General features: G+C 40.9%; 2 protein-coding genes across 3 annotated transcripts in view; one reads left to right on the forward strand and one right to left on the reverse strand.

The window, feature by feature from the left end:
* EVC (EvC ciliary complex subunit 1) overlaps positions 1 to 15,325 on the reverse strand; it is a 58,361-nt gene extending 43,036 nt beyond the window's left edge. The window contains exons 1-7 of one of the 2 annotated variants that reach the window (XM_050895738.1): positions 15,155 to 15,325; positions 11,404 to 11,514; positions 8,530 to 8,613; positions 7,764 to 7,996; positions 6,694 to 6,778; positions 4,277 to 4,375; positions 1,819 to 1,956 (exon numbers count right to left, since the gene is read on the reverse strand). In XM_050895738.1, the coding sequence (XP_050751695.1) occupies positions 1,819 to 1,956; positions 4,277 to 4,375; positions 6,694 to 6,778; positions 7,764 to 7,996; positions 8,530 to 8,613; positions 11,404 to 11,514; positions 15,155 to 15,325 (921 nt within the window). Of the gene's footprint in view, positions 1 to 1,818; positions 1,957 to 4,276; positions 4,376 to 6,693; positions 6,779 to 7,763; positions 7,997 to 8,529; positions 8,614 to 11,403; positions 11,515 to 15,154 lie in introns of those variants that run through there. The other variant, XM_050895739.1, reaches the window with a different exon arrangement.
* Positions 15,326 to 15,741: 416 nt separating this feature from the next.
* EVC2 (EvC ciliary complex subunit 2) overlaps positions 15,742 to 22,725 on the forward strand; it is a 76,418-nt gene continuing 69,434 nt past the window's right edge. The window contains 2 exon segments of the mRNA XM_050896372.1: positions 15,742 to 15,748; positions 18,590 to 18,644. Of these exon segments, the coding sequence (XP_050752329.1) occupies positions 18,623 to 18,644 (22 nt within the window). The 5' untranslated portion in view covers positions 15,742 to 15,748; positions 18,590 to 18,622.

The raw sequence follows: 22,725 nt of genomic DNA on the forward strand, positions 1-22,725 counted from the left end.
CAAAGCTAAAGAGCCTATTTACTATATGATGATACACGTGTTGGTGGCACACAACCAGTAGGTCAGTCCTGATCTTTTTAAATGTAGTCATTCTGTATAACTCGCTAAGAATTTGTTGTTAGTTCTTCATATCTTGCATCTATAAAAGCCTATTATGTTGTTAGTATTAATGGGAAAACTAAAAAAGATAACAAACTGCATCCCTTTTTTCTGGGAAGTTTATTTAGCTGTAGGAGCAGGCATTCCCGTCAAACAAGATTTTTGCTAAAAAACGAAAACTGAAAGTTGTCACTGTTTTTCACCATCAAGCCTTTCATAGCCACATGCGACATAAGCAGTTTATTAACTGTGCTGGAATTAAGTACTTTATGCAGTATCAGCACAGTGTGTGCCCATTCTGATATACTATCGTATGGGTAATCTCTAGTTCTAGGCTCCGATCCCACAAACACTTATGACTGCACAACTGTGAATATTCTGTGGTCTTCAATGGGATTACTAGTACACATAAAGATAAGAAAATGTATCCATCGCCATGATTTGTATTAAGTATCCGTGAGTTTTGAAAAAAACTGTGACTATGGCATCTGTGAGTATAGCAAAAAACCTCTTTATATTACTGAGGGAAGAGTGGATTAGTTCAAGGTCCTGATCTATACGAATCTGCGTACAGGGAAATAATTTTCAATATAGATGAAAAGCATCTGCTGGCATAAGAGTGACAGACCCACTGAAGGATGACTGCTGCTGGTGAATAACTGTCTCATGTTGCTCAGAGAGGCTGCCAGCAATTTTTTTATGTGACTAACTCTGGAGAACTCTAAACAATCAATTTTTCACAGAGCAAAGTTAAATTGCAAAAGAAACTTGACACAGATGTACCATCATTACCAGGACTTCCACTATAAAGTGAAAGGCACAGAGAAATCAAGAGAAAGCTGAGAAAATTCCCAGCGAAGCACTTAACCACCAGACATTAAAAAATGTTAACTCCTCTATGCAAAAGGCCCAAGGCTGAGATGATGGGCTGTTTAGTTCAGGGATGAAGTGCCGCATTCAATCAGCGCAGGCAGCTCACAGAACCACCAGTCTGACTAGTCAGTCTTTCATTTTCATCAGCAGTGAATTTGCTCAAATCTCCAAAACAGGACTGGGAAGGAGAATATCTTCCAGATTATTCAAGTTTACTGGAAAATAATATACAGAATATTCTTAACCTCCAGTTTTCTAGCCTGCAAGCTATTCGGACACAGTGACACTACTGAAGAGAAAAAAATCTTTACTTTGAGAATCAAATGCCTGCTATCAAACTACATTTTTACATCAAAAACCATGTAAATGTATTCTAATGTGCAAAGTTGCTAAAGAAAAATGTTTTGCTAAAGTAAATGTGCAAAGCATACTAAAAGGTTGTACTGTAATTATTTTCTTAGTACTTATTTCAGCTGAAAACGTTTTATAGTCTCTTATTACTCTCTTACTCAGTTATGGAGGATTGAAGAAAACAAGGTGCTAGGATAGAATTCCTAAAACCCAGGCTATACATAGGCTTGAAATAAATCTTACCATCTGATAAGCAACAGACATTTCTCAGCTCTAAACTCAGTGTGATAAGACAGTGTTCGTATAAAAAACATTGGCTCCCAAAGGGAGTTGGAAATACTTTGCTGGAACAATGTAAAAATGTTTTCAGGACTCATACACATCTAAACTACTAACTGTGGACTAGTCAACACAACAGTTTAAAAGAAAAAAAAAAGCATTGCCCATCAAATGAATAACATTAAAATAAAATTTTAGAAAAAATTAGAAAGTTACATTATCTATTACGTGCTCAGAATATTCCCTTTCTTTCCTTTCTAAGTCTTCTAGACTCTGGTAGTCTGAATTATGGGGTCCTGACATCTCAGTATTCTGGAGTCTAGAGTCAAGTTGTTTCTGTAATTCTTCAAAATCCTGGGAAAAAAAGCAAGTGATTTGTTAAACAGAAAAACAGGCATAACTTCTACATTCGGGAGTGAATTTGTATGTCGGTTCTGGCTCATGGCTAAGGAAGCTGAACACGAGTGTTCAGAAAGTTCTGTCTCTGGGTAATGCACCTTCTGCAGCAAGCAAAGAAAACTCAAGGTACATGGCAGCTCTGAGCTACACTTAATACAAATACAAACATTTCCAATAGTATGTGAGTACAATCAAGACTGTTGTCCATCCCCACTGAATTCAAGTTTCAGTAAACACTGCTCCATGAGCTTTCATACTAATAATCCTTTGAATCTAGCCACAAATATTTTTATTTTAATGCACGTGCCCCATCTTAAATGGCAGCTATGAGTGTGCACGCTGTGTTTAAAAGCACAGATAAGTATCCAGATATGATAATCAGGCAGCGTTTCCTGCAGAGTGCTACCACACACAGATCAACACACCTGTAATGCTCATAAGGGACAAATTACAGGCTACATGATTATACGGGTGTTTAAAGTTTTTCAATCCTTTGAAACCAGGATGATTTTTTCTGAAAGCTAATGATACAGACAAACACTAGTCTTCTGCCATTACTTAGTAGGTTCATACTGAAATGGATGATTCTTCAGTTGCTGAAACATGCCTTACATAACAAGCATTTACTTTTAATACCACCCCATTTTGGGTGTCAATGCATTAACTTGATACCCTTAAGCCTTAAAGAAATGTAACCAGATTTTGACAAGCTTCACAAACAATTTCATCAAAATCCCATGCATTTTTCTTACAATGCAGAATTCAAAGAGGAAAATGCTGTCTGCAATAAATCATATAATCCTCCATCTTGCCAATGCAGTATTACAGTAAATAGTTTCCAGTGCTAATGCTTTTGCTTATTACTAATGTCTCTTTTACATGGTATTCATAACCAGCCTCGTCCCTTACGTGATATCCCAACTCTAAGGCTGTCACATTTCCAAGACCTTTCTCTCCATAATATAGGACACAGGAATCCCATATTGATGCTTAGACAACTGGCTACTCTAGCAATTACTGCATCTAATAAACAAGATTTAGTCTTTGTCTTGCAGCAGCTCAGTCAGGTGCATGAAGACACCGATGCCGTCAAGCTTCATTGAGGGTTAGGCTATACTGGGAAACACATCTAATCTATATTATCTCTGTGTTTATAATTTGAAGTCATTAACGGAAGTCCATCAGAAAAAGGGATTCACACACCAAATCTCACTTTTCATTTAGTAAATACAATCAACTTTAATACTAAACCTGAGGATTTAAGGCAGAAGAGTGGTTTTAAGGCAAAATGCATTCTGATATAAATTATAAGGTACAACTACAGAGATTCCTGATATTAATTCACAGATTGTGAGACTGCACGGACAAAATAAAACTCAACAACTAGAGCTGACAAGCTGATAGACTAATGCCTAGGTGTGAAATTTCATCTGTACATAAGAGAAAAATAATCATTACTGTGAGAAAATTAAATATTGGACTAGGCTGCTCAAAGAAATGGTGGAGTCTCCCTCAGTGCAAATATTCAAAACTTGGATTGGCAAGCCACTGGATAACCTTACTTGAGGCCCTGCTTCCTACAGAAGGTTGGACCAGACGATCTCCAGATATGCCTCTTAACCCAGACTTTGCTATGACTCTAATCTGGAAAATGGGAAGTGGAACCAGTAGGTCTCCTATTTTGTTTAGTTTTGTAAAGCTTTTTTTCCTTCTAATAATCTTAAAAATAGTACTGTGACTCCACCTGAAATGCACATTGACTGTCAATGTATGTCTTCCAGTTCAGAAGTGGCATACGGATTTTGATACAAGTACATGGAAGAAAAAATGACAATGAGGAAAATAAGCATATTCTCCCTTGATAAAAGCCTTGAGTTTCCTTCTGGTACTTTATTTCCTGCTATTTTATTATCAGTAATGATACATGAGACAAGACAAAGACCTGATAATTAGAAATTATTAAATCTGAGTGAATAAGGTTCACAATGTTCTGTTTGCTTGAATGGATTCAACTACAAAATACTTTTATCCTTAACAGATTACACACATCACTGTCCTGATCACCTCATACAATAACAAAGAGGAAATGTATACAAGGTAATGGGGAGAATCAACTACCAAGGGAGTTTCTTTGCATTTCCTCTGAAATAGATTACAAATGACATTGCTGTTTAAAAGGAGTAGGTGAGCTTGCCTGCTGTGGCAGCTTGCACCAACTGGTGGGATTAACTCTTATTTTCTGTGGTCTTAAATATTAACCAACAAAAACACTTACATTTTCCTGAATTAAAAGGATCTTCTTGAACAAATCATCAGTAATCTTCTTTTTATGATAAAAGTCTGTGAGGTATATTTTGAGAATCTGAATAAACATCTGTTTAAAAGGAAAGAAACAAAATCCAGGGTAAGTGCCTGTTCAACATCATAAGGACATCTTTGTGATAATTTTTGTTGCTTTAAATCAATCGGTGAGACTACAGGGAATTGGAAGCAAAATAACAGAAACATCATCAGCAACTCTGCAGTACTTCCATTGTGAAAAATTCTTTGGCTTTGGCTTCAGTAAGATACTGGAAGATGGTGTTACATTCTAAGAAGGACAAGGACATAATCTCATATATCCTTGTAACCAGACTGACATATTTTAAACTGTCCTTTACTGGAGAAAATGTAGATCACTTAAAAATATAAAGCCCATTTTTCTAAAGTTTAATGAACCCCTAAACTGAAAGATACTAACATATTCATTACTATGATTTCAACTGTAGTCGGCCAAATGAAGTAGCAAACATTTTCATATACGACCCAAAAGTAACCATCTCAAGTTCTAGCTACCTTCCCTTACAAAAAATACACCTATTTTCCAGTTGTGTGCTTTTTTTTTTTTGAAGATTGTAATACCAGTGTCTTCAAAAAGATGTTTTTGAACACTGGGATAATTTTTGCTTAACCTCTTCCCCTCTTGCCTCAATTTGAGTGTCAGTGTAAAGACAATTCACTTCATTACTAACTGCTGCAGCATTTTCCAACGTGAAGATAAAAATATGTGAAATTTAACAGCCACCTGCCTGTTACTCATGTGCTTGAAAACAGATGATGCAGAAGTTGCCCATTTTAAACATATAAAAATGTAAATAAAATCATAATTTACATATAAAACCAGTTATTGAAGCCAACATTTCAGCTGAGCAAAATCTGGAAAATATGTTATAATTAGAGCTCAGTAGAAGAGAAAACCATAAAGCAGCCATGTTTTAGATCTCACTTGCCAATGTTTTGGATAGGAATTTGGCAAGTTTTGAACACACACCACCAAGACACCACATACTGTAAAAATGGGGGGGGGGGGGGGGGCGGGGAAGAATTCAGGAAAACACTGAAGGAAGAGGATATGTTTCCTTTTCCTAGACCTGATGCTAAGAAAGACTGACTGAAATCAGAGAAAGCAGAATGGAAAAGGAAGAAACTATTCTCCAGGCTGAATTTTTTTTGTCCTTTTCCCCTGCTAGAAAAAATATAAAGCTATTCTATGATTCAGGTGAAGGTCAAAGTCATCTGCCTTTTGTGGTAATTTCTGGTGGCCCACAGAGTGTGTTAAATCCTCATTTTCTCAGTGTTTCTGTGATTACATCACCATGTTGTTACCTTACCTTCATTTACAAATTGATGATTAACTTTGAGATCAAGTTCAACCTTCCCTAGTCAAGCTAAACTTCCTTCTGGAATCTGATCTCAAGTTCCGTTTCTCATCTACTTAGATGGGAATAACCCATCAGAAGAGAAGCTGCTTTCCAGGTTTACTTTTATGCTTCCTCCTTTGGGTTGTATAGAAATTTGTTCAGAAAAACCCACCCCTTGAAATTTTCTCACTGCATTTAATAAATTATATCAGAAATGACCAATCTGTTTAAACAGAGGTCGGGAAAGAAGGGGAAGAGAAAGCTATATACTTTATATATATACACTTTATATATACTTTTAATATATATATATACTTTATATATATTTATACTTCATATATATATGTCCAGATTTATATTAAGTGAGCTAAAACTCAGTAATGGTAATGATTCTGTACTTGATCATAACTAGTCACCATAAACAATTCTCCTAACCGAGCATTCTGTGGCTTTAATTGTATACATCCATTTTTTTTTTGTTTTGTTTTTTTTTCCTGTCAGCTTTGGATGCTGTGACTTGATGTAGGTAGCTATCTATGGTTTAAACAGGTACCTTAATTCCTCTGTCCTACAAAATCATGACTATTATACTTATCACAGTGGTACTGATTCAGCTGATCTGAATTTTCAATTTTATTCAAAGAGCTTGGAGTCCTTGGAGTTACAATGCACAAACACTGTCCTTAAGACATAAACTCATCTATTACATAATTTTTTTCCCCTCTTTTTATGAACCTCAAGTGCTGTATGTTATTCTCTGGAGTAAAGTTTAAAACCAAATTTTTATATTATCCAGCCTGACCCTCAGTATTTCACAGCCCAATATATTTCATTACATTTTATTCCTTTATGAAGCCCATATGTATGCAGGAGAAAAAATAAAGACAATACTGTAGAAATGCAACTCTGCTACACTACTTCCCAGCTAGCCAGTTGTTTATGCTATTTCCTAAACTGATATTCAACTAAGATGTTCACAACAGATAGCTATAAATGAGATATGAGTACCTACCACATGCTTTTCTTTTCTGAGTTCAGTATCAAGAAGCATGAGATCTTTTAAAATAAGACTGCAAAGGCAGAGCTTAACATCAAAACTAAAACAAAGATTAAAAAAGTGTTAATATCAATCTAAATGAAAGTTACACAGAAGGGCAACACCATATAGTAGTTTCATTTAACCACTAAATTCTCCTAAAAGCATTGCCCCAAAACAGCAGTCAAATCACTTTATTTCCACATTGCCTTCTCTTTCAGATAAAACATCTCTACATAAAAGTAAGCAAAACAAAATAGTGCTTTTAACAAAGTTGGAGTTGCAGTTCCCTTTAGAAAAAGGCAAAGTAAATATAGGCATGAGTGGCTACAACAAAGGGAAAACAAGGCTTTAAGTTAAAACAGCTATGAGTAGATATTTTGAAAATGTTCTTCATCGCTAGTACCTTCCCCCGTCCCCACACCGACACAAATATGATTTTCTTTATTCTTGCTAATGAGAATACAGACACATACGTATTCATCTAGGGGTACCTTGCCGTGGTACAGCTGAAAGAAAATCAGAGCTGACAGTCCATTTTGATTAGCTCTACCTGCTCATCAGTGGCACGTCCGAGGAAGGAACTGTTTTCCCACAATAAGACATGAATAGTTCCCCTTAAAATGGCGAAAACAGACCACTGCCACTTGCTGTTCTCAAGGCACCTGTTGCGTGACTTGACGTTGTGCAGTGCAGAGGACTCCATCCCCGGTCAGGCATGCCACTGCATGTGTGAACTGAGCATACCAGCCAAAACAAAGGGATCTCCTCATCCTAACAGTGATACACCTTTTACGAGACAGCTTTTGCCGAAGTTCTGATTCCCAGAATTTCATAAAGAACAAACTGACTTTCAATATGCAGCATGATGTGTTAATCTCCCCAACCACTTTTTTAGGGTTATAAGCAGATAACCCTGTCTTGATGTGGTGAATGTATGCATTCAAGCCCAGCCTTTGGTTTACACCAGACCTTTAGTGATTGTCCTGAAAACCACTGGGGCACGCTAGGAAATGACCAAACACAAGGGCAGGTTTACTGCTTACCTCTCAGATGTTAGCACTTCAGGGAAGCTGGTCACCTTGAGGAAGGCTCGAGCCTGAAATCTGTCATCGCTTGTTGTGGAATGTATTGTTGTGGAGGAACTGCAGTCCTCTTTGTCTCCCTGGCTCAGGGATCCCAGGCTGCCTGATGTAGATGTCTCCATGACCTGATTAGGCAGAACCGCCTGCTTTGGATTCTCATGCAAAGACGGATTGGATGAGCCATCTGCCAAAGGCTACAGTCAAAGAAAATTCACAAGGTCAATTAATACAACATAATAAGGAGATAAACATCTCATCAATTTGCAGTGTTTGCTTTCAAGTGAAAAATTAAACAACATACACAGCAAAAGTGTTTCCACATAAATTAAGATTCATCATACTGACAGGTTTCTGCACTGCCCGGAAAAGCATTCTTCTGTTGTGGTTATCTGCTTGGTGCATGTTTTCTTACTGAAGGGCAGATCCTTGTGGGGTTTTTCTTATGGCTCCTTGGACAGACCCAACTTCCATTAATGTTAATGGGAAGAAAAGGTCTCTTGACTACAGTGAAAGTTGATCGGACACCATGTAAAGCACTGCAGGTTTCAGGGGGAGCTGAAAGCAGCTGATGCCTTACAGAATAAGCCCTGAGTCAATGGACTATAAACAAAGAAAGATCCCTATTAAGCAGATTGGCAGTAAGTCTTCTTCCATTACTTGACTCTGCAATTTACTCTGACACAGAATGATTGTCATTAATTTTTACAAGTAGAATCTAAAACCTTACCCTAAATTTCTGATTGATGGGATAGATCACTTTTGCCTTTAATGCAAATGCCATGACGTTACTGTTCACAGGAGACTCACTTTCCTGTATGGAAAAGAACAGAAAACCATTTGGGAACCGCAGCCGATCTGATGGTCGTTCACTGTAAGAATCACATGCCCCTTTCGGTTACATAACTTAGAAATTCCTATTTATAACTATTTATTGACTGTTTCTGCTTTGGCACAAGAAGTCTTCTCATAAGACTCGTTCAGAGTATGAAACCCAGAAAAGGGAACTCTGTCATTACCACTGCTCCAAAATGGTTTTACTCCTGCAAGGGAAAATAGGCAATAGCTGGTATTCACAAGTTATTTTCATTTCTTTTTTTTTTCCTCCCTTTAGCAGCAACTAAAGATTTCACATTAGAGATTGAAATTATCTTAATAATAGAAAGTCCTAAAGGATAAGCTCCACAGATATCATCATGGCTATAAATTCTGTCTTTCAATTTAAATAAAGAAACAATAGATTAAACAAAACTAGTCATCATTTTTTCCAGGAAGAACTTCTATAGTACAACCCTTACTTATAATCTACAGAAAATACCAATGTTCTTCCAAAGAACTTTTTATAGATAATGCATTCTTTTCATACAATCTGCTATATCACGTAATCTGACTTTCTGCTCCTCCTCTTTCCTAGCCACTGCTTTATGCACTGGAGCAATGGGATAATCAGCTTTGTTTTGTGAGGTTATGTACAGCTTAATAAAAGGTTGGCTATAAGCAACAGATAGAATGTTTAAATCCAAGCTTTAGGAGATTTCCTATTCTAACTTTTTTGGTTTTGTCATACGAAATGAATGAATCTGATCTGTCAAAACACCATTTTCTTTATATAGATTTTTCTTTATATCAATATATCTGAAATATCAAAGCACTAATAGAGTCTAAAAATAGAAATGGGAAGAGAAGAGCAAACTACATCATTCATTAGACTCTTTTACCATTGCACCTTTTCATCTCCATTTCATTTATTTCCAGAAGTCATTTTTTGATTTACTGATAAAGTTAAAAGCACGGGGTCAGCGTGTAAAAAACTTGCTCATACTCAGCAGTCCCACTGCTAGCAGTACATATTCAGGGACAGAATCCGACAGAGCTATTGCTCTGCAATGGCTGGAGGCAGAGCAGCTCCAGTCCAAAGCCGCAAAACCATATCGCAGTGTGCTAGAACTAACACATCCTGCTTCTCAGCAGGCATGAGTAATACACAGTTATTATTAACATGGTAATTATGGTATTATTGCAATGTGGAAGGTCTCAGAATGAAAATAGCTTTTTTTCTGAAGTGCTCTAACCTAACGAAAAGCATTTTCCATCTATGCTTCTTCATGAACTGTCAATTTGAGGCTTGTAACCGCAAAAGCCTCTGGGAATTGGAACAAATGAATAGAAAAAAAAATACGTAACTTCAGTAGTTGTATATAAGTTCAGTAGTTAGACAAATAGGTGGGAGAAAGTCCCTTCAAATAACAAGGTTACTTCTTAATGTGTTATAAATGAGCTAACATGTTTGGGAAAAGGATATAGTTGTGAACGATCATCTTTAAAAGACTGTGACCCCATTTCAAAAGGACTGGTAATATGCATAAAGTTATATCATTGCATAAGTTCTCCCACAGGATTTACACTCCAAAAGAGAATCTGATCCATGCTCACTTGTTATGCTGTACTTTAATTCAAACAACATGACCAACCACAGTTTGTCACCATTCCTGATCACAAAACTGAAATGAAGATTAATTAACTGTCAGGATTTAAACTAACAGTAAAATGTTTACAGTAACGTCTATCTTCTCTTTGTCTTGAAACCAGTTCTCGTTACAAGCTAAGCACCAGACTGGCTGACTTTAACCAACACTTTCTGCATGTATTTAATTTATGTATAATAGACTGAGCTAGCTGAACTGCACATTTTTTTAAATGTGCAGTTAACTCACAACCTTTAGCTTCACCAAGAGCAGTCAAATCAGCTTTGGGTGAAAGGCAGTGAGCTAACAACTACATGGTGGGACTGGTTCTCAAGTTATTTTGAGATTATCACACACACACAAAAAAGTTATCTGAATTTTTGATTGAGGGTGGGTTAAGTTTATACCTTCTCCTACTTTTCTTTCCAAATTGTTTCTCTAATTGTCCTTGAATCCCAGCTCACCACAGTGGTGTTTCAGTACTTGTGGTCATTTGAACTCTGCACTGTATCTTCAGCTGCTACCTGATGGGAGAACTTCCTATGTGAGAAAGCCATTGAAGATGCTGCTGTTCGCAAACACACTCATTTTACCTCATTTAGTCTTTCTCGCTCCATTGATCTACTCAGTCAAACTGAGAGCTGGAGCCTCTAAGGAGGCTCTAGAAAAAAAGTATTTCTTCCAGATTGGACCTGATGAGGGAACTTTGTTACTGTCAAAATTTCTCTAATAAATCTCCTTCTCCAGGAAAGAGTCCACTATCAACTATCAGCACTGATTTCAGTACTTAAGAACTTTTTCTTAATAGTGTTAACTTTTTTCATCAGCCTTTTGAAATTAAGGACAATGCAGAGACAAAACCAAAGAAGCCCCTGGCCACAAAGAACTCGGGATCTTGATTAAAATATCCAAAAAGTGTCCCCCAAGAGAAATGGAACTCATAAGGGGAATGAGTGCCTGAAATGGTTGCATTCATAAGCAGCCATCAACTCCCACTCTCCTTCTTATGCTTTTTCTGAACACTTTTTAAGGGCTCAATTCCAAACTCAATAAAATTAAGACAGTTTGGACCAGGCCCTGAATGTGCTCATTGCTACATGCAGCAAAATGGATATCCACCAACAAGAGCAGAGCTTTACCTCCAGCACCATTTCCTCCTTTGAGGTATAGGGTTCTGCTTTACTTTTTGTGAGTGTGTGCTCTTTTTCATCAGAGTTGAAGCTTTCCAGAAGTCTCTGGGAATCATCCTTCTGAAATTCCAAGAGAAAACAGATAAAATATAACACTGAGATCATGCAGATTCACTGGAAACATCTTTGGCAGCAGCCTGGATACAGTCATGTCTCCATCCTGAAAATGATTTCAGTATTAGTTGAAAATTTTGGAAAAATGCAATCTGAAAATGAATGAGAATTTTATATATTCAGGAAGGAATAATTAAAATTCATGAACTTTATAAATTTGATGTCAGTCCAGAAGTAGAATTTTAATCTGAAAAGTTGTAAGAGGCTGTAAACATGTCAAATCAATGCATCTGCTCTCAAAACGTCTTACTACACACTATGGAGTCGAGCTCACAGTCTGAGTTCAAACTTCTCAATTAAAACAAGTTAACTAAAATTGTCTATAATTGCCTGTAATGAAGAGAACGCTGAGTATTTTTGCTCCCTTGCTATGACAAAAACTTCCTAAAGTTTTATGTGTGGGCAAGTTCCTGTCAGGAAGAAATAACCATCAGAAAATGTTCACCATCTTCCTTCCCCAACAGCAGCCCATATCATTGGCCTTTACTTCCCTAACAAACATACAGAGCCGCTGGTACAGACACAGGCTGTGTAGGAACAAAACCTCCTGCTGTACATGCTCTTCCCTGTGCACTAGACAGACCAAAAAATAATACTAACGGTTGTCAATGTATCCAAACACAGCATTGCAAGGAATTTTTTTAGTGAAGGAAAAGATGGCAGCCACCCTACCTCAACTACTTTTAAAATTATTTTTCAGGTTTTCAGTCCACTGACTGCTTTTTAATGTAGTCTAACGATATGGCTGCAGTCACTATGCATGTAACTGTCTTATGGAAAGATCCTCCTTGAATTATTTGGCCACTTGGTATATAAAATAGGCCATTTTCTCAGAATACAGAGAACTGCCCAGCCTTTGAATACATTTAATTCCTTATGACTTGCCTCTATCACCTCTCTGGAACTTAGATGCTCAATAATACAGACCATATTCTTGGGTTAGCCTCTAAGACTTAGTGAATTGCAGATGCTGGTTCCTAAAAATCTACTTATAACAAAAAAACAGCTACAAGTCTCCCTCAGCTATCTTGTCACTTATTTGTCCCAAACCAGAAGTTCACAAAATTTAGGTTGAGTGATTGGGACTTGTGGAAGTAGCCACATTGAGCTCACCACTGTACCTCACATCATAGCCACTCCAAAATAAGAATTTGCTTTTCTTGACTTGTTTCTCCAATTGTTCATATTCATCCAGTATTCATTTTCACTCCTTTATCTCTCCAACACTATAATTTTAAAAGTATTTGAATTTTTCCAGGATTCATTTCTTTCCTCCTAACATTTCTAATCTCATCGCCTTCCTTTCCATTTGTTTTTGTCCTTTGTTATTTTTCCAACTGAAGTGCTACTGAGCTCCCCTTTTAGAGCATTAAGAAGTTGAATAAAACTAAGTCTAACTGTAATTACTGCAACACTTCATCAAGCTAATCTACCAGAATACCATAATGAGACATGCTCCAACTCAAAAGGCCACAAGAGCCTCCAGGCAACGCCGCACTCTTAACAGGAGAGTATTATCGATAGAAACGTGTTACAGTACACTACATGGTCTGAAGTTACCATGGTAAAGGTTTCTTCTTAAAACTATCCCAGTGCATCCTATGCACAGATCATCAAACCAATAAGGCACTTAACTGCATGCATCCAAGTCCCACAGATTCAGGCTGAGATCTACAGAATAGTGATTAATCGGGGCTGAATGTCAAACGCTGATGGCTTATCTCGGTGCCTATGGCTGCTTCGGACTCCAGGTACTTGCCCTGCTCCCACTGCAAGGATAACTCAGCTGCTTGGGAAGGAACATGGCATACTTATGTAAACTATCCCTGCTTTTACTTTGGATACAGAAGGCTGCAATACGAGCAGTTCAGTACCTGCTATACACACAATAGGCTTGCTCCATGGCATCGGTGGGGCAGACAGTATGAAGAAGGAACAGGCACAGACAGCCTAAGGTAGCCCTGTTCGATTTGGGAAATCAGACCCATAGGATAAAACCTGCCCACCCTGCAATGTGCTCTGTATGCGCCAACAGGCAGTTTATTTTTCTTTCAAAATAAACAACTCTTTTACAGTAGCAGCATTGATTTTAATGGCATTTAAGCACCTAAATGCATCTGAAGATCTGGGTCAGAGACAACTGACAGCTTGTATTCCCTATTGACATAAATGACATAAAGGATGAAATTCTACATAGCTATATTTGAGTTGGTAGTGGCAGTACAATAAAGATACCACCTATTAAGGCAGGGAAAATGAGCAACTGAATCATGCACTCACACAGGACACATTGATCCAGCATTTGAAGTGCCTCCATTACTAGGTTAAAGCATGGCTTCAAACAGAGTTTCAAACCTCCTACTTAAAAGCAGTTGGGAGCAAGAGGATTTTTCTCTTATGTCATGTTTAATGACGATCAACACTAGCAGATACGCGCATGCAGCAGAGCTGTTATAGCTGAAAAAAGGTGTGGTTAAAAACCAAGCCAAACCAGACCCCCCACTGCAGGCTGGCAGAACGCTCCGCAGGGCTCCAAATTTCCCAGCTGCGCCAGCACCAATCATTGCTACATCCAGTCAATCCAGCACGACTTGGGTCTAAATGCGATGGGAGAAAGCAGCAGAAGTCGGTAACAATTCTTAGAAAATACATCTGCCCAGTAGCGGTTCTGCAGGTATGTGCTACCTCTGCAATCCTTGAGTCCAAACAAACACTTCATGTAATAAAGAGCTATGAACCATCCACCTCAGTCCTTAAAACAGCAAGGCACGTATGTTATTAACAAAATCACATGCTTTAGAAAACCCTGTTAGTTTTGCATCAAGCAAACTGTCAGATGCGTTCTGCCTCCTTTATTTCTCGGGTATGGATGTCTGTACACTCAGTGCAAAGTTACTGCTGTGGGTTAGTACTAATACTCTGCTTGTGCTGTTTGTAAACTGAACTTTGGAAAAGTTTGTAAAATGCTTTGGAAATCAGATTGTTCTTTCTGGTTTAGGATGGAAATTAGCGTTTATTTTCAACTATCTCACGAAGTTTCTGCAAGCCAGGTACATCTCCGTTATCCCCCAAAAGCAACACAGCCTCGTACAAGTGATGGCTGCGAGAGGCAACTAGTGGGTCACCTATGTTAGAGGCCAGTAGGGCAATATTCAGAACACATAAATACGTAAACCAGCCTCTTTTTTGAGTCAGCCCGTTTGTTTCAGTAAATTTTTAAATGAAGAAAGTAGTAAAATCCTTTCCAACAAAAGTGCTTCAGGAACTACGGGGCTCCCCACCTACCACCGAGCTCACCCCAAGCCCCCAGAGTCACCGCTGCAGCCTACACCACCGGCCGCGCCGCTCGCCCCGCGCCCCCGGGGCCGGCCCGGGGCTCCCGGCCCAGCTCAGGCAGCCCCGGCTGTCCCGTGCAGCGGGCAGAGCCGAGCCGGCGGCACCTCCCGGCCCCTCCGGGGCCGCTGTCCCTCACAAACCGGGCCTGACTCCTCCAAGCTGTGTACTCCGAGACAGGCCCGAGCCTCCCCGCGGCGGAAGGCAGTGGGGAAGGCCGGCTGCCAGCCCCCCGCCCGCCGGCCCCGCGTACCTCTCTCCGCCGGCGCGGCCCGAGCGCGCAGCGGCAGAGCAGGGCGGCGGCGGCGGCGCCCAGCAGCAGCCCCAGCAGGACGGCGGGGGCCAGCAGGGCGGGCAGCGCCTGCAGCGAGCGAGCCCAGAACTGCAGCCCCACTGCCCGCAGGCAGCCCCCGGCCGCCGCCATCGGGCCCGGCCCGGCCCGGCCCGTAGAGAGGAGAGGAGAGGAGAAGAGAAGAGAAGACAAGGGAGGGGAGGGGAGGTCCCGCCGCTCGGGGCCCCTCCGCCGCCCGCCCCCCGCCCTCGCTGCCGTGGGAGGAGACCGATGGCGGATGGATGCGGTGGGTGAGGCCCGGCCTGGCTCGGGGGCAGCGCCTGGAAAGTCTCCGCGGCGCCCTGCGCGCCCGCGGAGGGGCCGCCCGCCGCCATGCGGCGGCTGCTGGCCGGCCTGCTGCTGGCGCTGCTCCCCAGCGGGCCCTCCGCGCCCGCCCAGCTCCTCGGAGCGGCCACCTGGCGCGCCCGGGCCGGGGGCCGCCTCCCGCCAGGCCCCGCGGAGGGGGCCGGGGTGCCGCGCCCGCCCCGGGAGCCCTGCGGTCAGACGGCGGCTGGGGTAAGGCGGTGTGCCCGCGGGGCGCTGGGCGGCTGGCGGGTCAGACCCTCAGCGGGGCGGATCCGTGGGCCCGGGCGGCTGATGGCGGGCGAAGGAGAGGCCCTGTCTGCGGGCGCAGCGAGCCCCCACGGCGGGGTTTGCTGGAGGAGCAGCGGCCCGGCAGAGAAGCGGCCGCTTCCCAGGCGCTTGGGCTGGGGGCAGCGGCCCGAGAAGCTGCCAGGGGTCGGCGTAGTGGGGCCGCTGCAACGTGCCACATGCCACAGTGGCTCCGCTTCGCTGTTGGTCCTGAGCAGAGGCATTTGGTGTTCTTTTATCTAGTCACAGTACCCTTGCCCACTGGTGTCAGCCCGGTATTGGGAATGTCACTAGCGGTTTAGGATACAGCTTTTATTTTTCATTCTTTCTCCTTGTCTAGGTATGTATCTATCAAGCTGTCTCAAAATGTGTCAACGTAGTTTTCTTTTGCCGACGTGGAGAACACCTGAGACTGCGGTGGGGAATGGAGGGAGTCACGAATGATAGTTTGTGGTGTGATTACAAAAAGGCTAATCAGCAGGAAATAGTATTGCAGGAAAATGAAAAAAAAACCAAAACCCACCTTATTTTTCCACCAGAAAAATAAATTAATGTAAAACCTGGGAAAATGTCTGCTGGCAGTATTACTGCATTAAATTAATTACTTTTGAAGCATGATGCAAGTGCTGGCCTGTAGAATTGGCACTATTTGCCAATGCAGAGCCCCTCGTGATTCCCTCTGGTATTATGGACACACTCTGTAGCAGAGTGGAAGAATTGTGCCGAATATCCAGACTATATTTTCCGGTGCAGACTACTGAGAACTGAATGTCAGATAAGGCAGAAGAAAAAACAAGGAGTGCTGTAATGTCATTTGTAGTTGACAAACATGGACATACGAACACCACAGATTTTTGTGCATGAGCTGTTGTAAAACCACAGCTGAATGAATGCCTGGAGTCTGTGGAGATCAGGAGCCGTTTGTACACTGATTTCCTAGGAATTAGGAAATAAAGCTTGTTAGCTAGCAAGCCACATTTTCTGCATGCCTTTATGCATGCTTAGATGACTGTCTGCTTTTGTTACAGGCTCATTTACAAAGGAACTGTTGACACTTAACATTCACATTCATATATATGCTGATACAATGCATAGAAGTAATATTTGGGATTTATATTTATAAACGATTTATTTCAACATTTAACATAATAGGCTGTCGTATTGGTGTTTTATATTTTCATCAGTGTTTTACACTGGTGTCGTTATGTCCATTTAGTGTACTGGTACACATTTCCTTAATGCAGATAGGGCTCTAGACTGCTGTAGAAGTATCTGGCAAAGGTTAATTCCCTTTTAACATGTGATTTCTATTGCTGCGTATCCATATGCATATATGAAAAGACATATGTATATATATCTATCCACCAGACAATTTCTTGTTTAAGTTTGCCACTGGAGTTTCCTGCTCTTATCTTTCTGTGTTCTTGAGATGCTTGGGTACTCAAAATTAAAGGTCATATAGACTGCTTAACCAATAAGAAGAAATTAATAATGGCATTAGAGAACTTTGGCATAACTCTGTTTGTGTACAAGAATTCTGGAGTGCAGGGAGAGCTGTACGACAAGGTATTTGCAAATAGCCCCTAGCAAAGAGCTCAGTGCCTGGAGTCTCCCAGAGCTGCATCCTGAGGCTGCTCAGTGTGTGCTGCACATTCCCGCTTGTGTTCGTTTTTCTGTCCTTTCTTTTTCCTCCACAAGAGCTGCCTCCAATCCCATATGTACTTGTTTTCCAGAGCAGTGTCCACTTAAAACCCAGGGCTCCTGGGTGCATCCAAATTTGTGAGATGTCTTGCATTTTCTGTTATTTTGAGGGAAAGTGCCCTACCTGAAGTGAGAACTATTTTCACACAAGGTTAACTAAAGTTACAGCTCTAGCAATAATGAAAGGGATGGCTTCCCCGAGCAGGTGAAGAAGAAAATTGCCCCTAACTTGCTGTACTGTAACGGTGGTGCTGACATAAGTCAGTACTTAATATTACTCACATGCAGTGCTTGGGAGCAAACAAACAGCAAGTGTGGGTCACGTCACTCAGCGAACTTAGAAGATCGCTGTTAATCAGCCAACATGCCTAACTCTGCATTATCTCCTGCAAGGAAGCATTTTTATTAAATGAAAACTTGCTTGTATGACTACTACATCTTGATCAAAACACTGAGCATTAACAATCCTTAAAAACACTGGTTTCTTTTACTGATGTTTTAGAGCTGTGATTTCTGTAGCAATCTCTGCGGTCTGGGCACAGGTGGGAGGCTCTCACAGATTGCCTTGTAAGCTGCAGCTTTTAGCCTGCGGTCCCTTTGAAAGGCTCCATGTAATGCTCCGAAGGAAAAATGACCGTAATGTCAGTAGACTTGATCATCCAATATGGACACATTCCTGCTGACTCCTAGTGATCAGATTTTCCTGTGTCCTCAAATCTGCCTTTGAAAACGGCAAAGATTATTTTATAAGAACAAACTAATAGCAAACCCTTCTGCTCCACTATTGCACAGGGGCTCACTGATAATATGAAGTGTAAGTTTAGTTTGAGCCCCAAGCATGCATAGCCATAGTGGGAGACAGCAGAGCCTCATACTGCTTAACAAGCTGTGGGAGACCTCTAGAGCCATTTTATGTCTCTTCTGGTAGTTAATTTTGAGAAACTTGAGGCTTTGTGGAACAGGTTCTGTCTAATTGTGAACCACAAATTCAGTGTAAGAGTTCAATATTAGACATTTATGAAAACAGTTCTTCATTATAATTGCTCTCTTCTATGTTAACTTTAGGTTATTAAAGATAATCTGTGGCTTCAAAAAGAGATGGGATGTCTGGGAATGACAGGTATGTAACTGCTTTCTCTCTTTTCAGTGCTGTGGGAGTCCGAGGACTCCCAGGGCATGGGTCTGAAGGTGGGCAGGGGACTGGAGCTGTGCCCTGGTGGCCCGCTATTGTCAGTGGGACTCTTGATCCTGGGCCACAGGGGAGTGTTTGCTCAGAAGTTAGGAATGAGGGTGCTCTAGGCTCCCTAAACAGCTCATCTAGAATGGAGCCCCTGTGAGAAGACCTTCATTCGTACCCTGCTCTGAATAATTTTCAGGAGGAGCCCTTTTTCCTCATTAAACGTAATGATGTAGGGGAGCACTCTCTGATGCCCAGCATTCGCAGTGTTGTGGAAGACCTATATTAAAGCTGATCAAAACCTTGTTCCTTTTCAGACGCTAACTTAACCTCTATGCATTTACTAACACTGTTGCAATACCTACTCTTGAAGCTATTTTCAAAGACCTCTGCAATTACAATAACTAATATACTTTGTCCTGGACCAAGTTGTTAAAGACTCATAGACATAGGGGGTCTGAAAGTGTTGCTGGGATGCTAATCCTCTTTACAGCGGGTATCAAGTATACCTGTCACTGATCTCATACACTGAGCATCTCCAGTGGTAGTTGCCTAATCTGATCGAAATAGGGTACCCTGATACTTGGAAAAGTCCCTTACAGCTTGGAGGAGCTGCATCAGAGAGCTGACTGCCACAGGCTCTTTGTGTACATTTGAACAAATCACTTAGTTTCTCTGAGTCTTTGGTCTTTATTTTTGTTACATAGGTATAATAAATAGTGTGCTACCTCACCCAAGTGTAGTGGAGATGAGTACCCTGAAAGGTTACGACATCCTCATACAGCGCATTAATCGGGGCAATGCAATGTCTGAAATAGACCCCCCTGATGGCTGCAGTTCCCCAAGAGATGATTTCATGACATGCATTTGCCAAGAAATTACATGGTCTGAAGCAGTTATCTAGTGAGATGCCTCTAATTTCTTTGCCCTGTGCCATGGCTAATTCACAAATGAGTTTATTAATTTAAATACGAAAGCAAATAATTTAGATTTGCTGAGCTTCCTTGTTTTTTTCCTGTATTTATTCAATGTCATCTTTGCTGTTTGCATCTTGCTTTCTGATGGGTTGCAAATTATTAATGTACCATCCACTGAGAGAGGAAATGCATGTGGTTTTGTAGTTCAGAAGAATCTTCTGGCGCTAAAGAAAAAGTGGGGCAATTGGAGGGTTTTGTTAGTGGTTGAAAATAGTGTGGCCAGCAGGACTAGGGAAGTGATTATGCCCCTGTACTCGGCACTGGTGAGACCACACCTCGAATACTGTGTTCAGTTTTGGGCCCCTCACGACAAGAAAGACATTGAGGTGCTGGAGCACGTCCAAAGAAGAGCAGTGAAGCTGGTGAAGGGTCTAGAGAACAAGTCTTATGAGGAGCGGCTGAGGGAACTGGGGTTGTTTAGCCTGGAGAAAAGGAGGCTGAGGGGAGGCCTTATCGCTCTCTACAACGCCCTGCAAGAAGGTTGTTGTGAGGTGGGTGTCGGTCTCTTTTCCCAAGTAACAAGTGGTAGGACAAGAGGAAATGGCCTCAAGTTGCACCAGGGGAGGTTTAGATTGGGTATTAGGAAAAATTTCTTCACTGAAAGGGTTGTCAAGCACTGGAACAGGCTGCCCAGGGAAGTGGTTGAGTCACCATCCCTGGAGGTGTTTAAAAGACATGTAGACATGGTGCTTAGGGACATGGTTTAGTGGTGGACTTGGCAGTGTTAGATTTACGCTTGGACTCAATGATCTTAAAGGTCTTTTCCAACCTAAATGATTCTATGATTCTATGAAACTGCCATTTTGTTAGTAGGTAAATATACGTGTTAAATGAGGGGCTGCTACAAGCACTTAATTGTATGCTTGATGTTATAACTGAGAATTGTCCCAGTCTAATAAACATGAATTTTTAACATATTTAAAGCTAAGTTTTTAGTGGTTTGCTTAATCAAGGTACTAGACTTTATTTCTTACTGGAGAAGTTCTTAATGAAAGCAACAAGATGGGAACTTCTGCATAAAACCTTTGTCATTGAAAATGGCAGTGTGCTCAAGTGAAACGGTTTGTGGCAGCACACTGATCTCAGGGTTTTTGTTGGAAGCTTTTTCGAGTTGTTTCTGATTAAGATGAGAAAAAGCAATCCCAGAATAGCCCTGTGATTGGGGAACACAATGGATTTTTGAGAGTTATGTTCGAGTCTGCTCTGGCTTACTCAAAACAGGCCTGGAAAGTAGATTTGTTTTGTCTTGTTGATGCCCATAGTTTCTTTGACTTAGTAACAAGAAAAGCTAATGGCAACATTCAAAACTGAAATACAGTAAATTACTACCTTTGCGTGTTCATTGTTGTGTGTAATTGAAAGGACTTCAAATTGGATCTTGTATCCTGTATGGTTTTCAGGACAGGGAATAATTCAGAACAGCAACAACAAAAATATAGTAATCAAGTATATTTAACTCTTTTCTTCCCCACTCAAATAAAGCAAGATTATTCCAAGCTTTGCTGATAAATTCTAGGGGAAAGCAAATCAGACTGCAGATGTGGGACTTGACATATGCAGCCCTTGAGAGCTAAGAATTAGAATGACTGTCTTTTAGTTAATTGCTTTTTTCCTCTCAGTGTCAGGTAGTTTTTAATTCTGAACTTGACATTTCACAAACTTTGGTCAGAGTCTTCACTTTCCTACTGTAATTTGGCAGGTTAGGATGTGTTGTAAAGGTATGGGAGCCTCAAGGACATACTGGAGTCTTTGCTGCAAACCAGTTGTAAGACTATTTCAATTTTGTGTCATCCTATTTAATTGCCATGGCCAAGAGTAACCTTCACCTTAACTTCTATCAAGAACAAGTAAGGCACTATAGTGTTATACCTACCATTCTAATGGTGGTCCATCTGTGCCACTAACATGTTCAGGACTCAGCCCACTTAGTCCAGTGGTAAAGGGTTGTGCTTTAGCACTGAAGGTCCCTGTCATTATACAAAACTAATTTCTTAGCAAGGGACAGTATACTGACCACAAACAGAGGACAGTTTCTTTTCTTAGATACCCGTCCTTCCACCCCTAGCCTGTATGAACACAGACCCACTGTCGCCACAGTCTCCATGCAGTAGATGCATTTTGTACCAGGTCGGATCGTCTCTGTATTTGCACACCCTGAGCAGCAAGCTAATGCAGTGAGAGCTGGGAGTGGGGAGCTCTCCTTCCTAAATGTATTACGCGTATCTTGAGTGTGGCTGCTGGAGGTCCAAAAGAGCAAAAGATCACCACTCAAAGAAATAGTGCACAAAGCTGAGGAACTGCAAATGACCGCCAGCGGAGAATAGCAAAGAAAATTGAACAGCATTAAGTAGCAGAGACTGGTCTGATCAACTATGCATTTGTCATTTCATATTGTTGCGGCACTGCGCATATGTGAGACTGAGTGAATGCTATAGTAACGTGAGTGGTAAAATGTTACACCAATCTTCCAGCTGTTTCAGCTATATTAATATTTATTTTCATGTTTTCATTTTGTAATTCAATACAAAGTCGACCTACCAGCACTGGTAATTAGCTAGGAATATGCAGTTCAAGACAGGGTTCTGGCATAACTGTTTATATTGGGTTTATGGAAGATTAAATCATGGTAAAACATTTTAGTAACGTGCTAATTAAAAGTCAGATAAAATATTTAACAACTTGATAATACATTGTAAAAATGTGGAATGTTTAAGGAAAACAAAGAAGATTTCATCTGAAGGATGGTGATATTGTCTCACATCTCGAAAGAAAGTGAAGTTACTGCCTTTAATAAACTGTTTCACTTGGTGTCTTTGGAGATGTTTGCAGGAAAGCCCCAGATTAAGCCTCATGCTCTGCTGGTTTGCTGTCTGGGAAATGTTTTGGCCTGAGGCGTTGTACTCCAGGAGTGCCTGGTTACAGCCTGGCAAGCCCAGCTGAGGGGGGGCTGTTCGGTCTGCGTGTAAAGCTGAAACTGTTCCCCTGCTTCGCAAAGTTTCCCTTTCAAAAAGGAGTGGGAATAGTTTCTGTTTAGAAACTAATGGAAG

The sequence above is a fragment of the Gymnogyps californianus genome, chromosome 4 (assembly GCF_018139145.2).
Source record: "Gymnogyps californianus isolate 813 chromosome 4, ASM1813914v2, whole genome shotgun sequence".
In the NCBI taxonomy this organism is placed as follows: domain Eukaryota; kingdom Metazoa; phylum Chordata; class Aves; order Accipitriformes; family Cathartidae; genus Gymnogyps; species Gymnogyps californianus.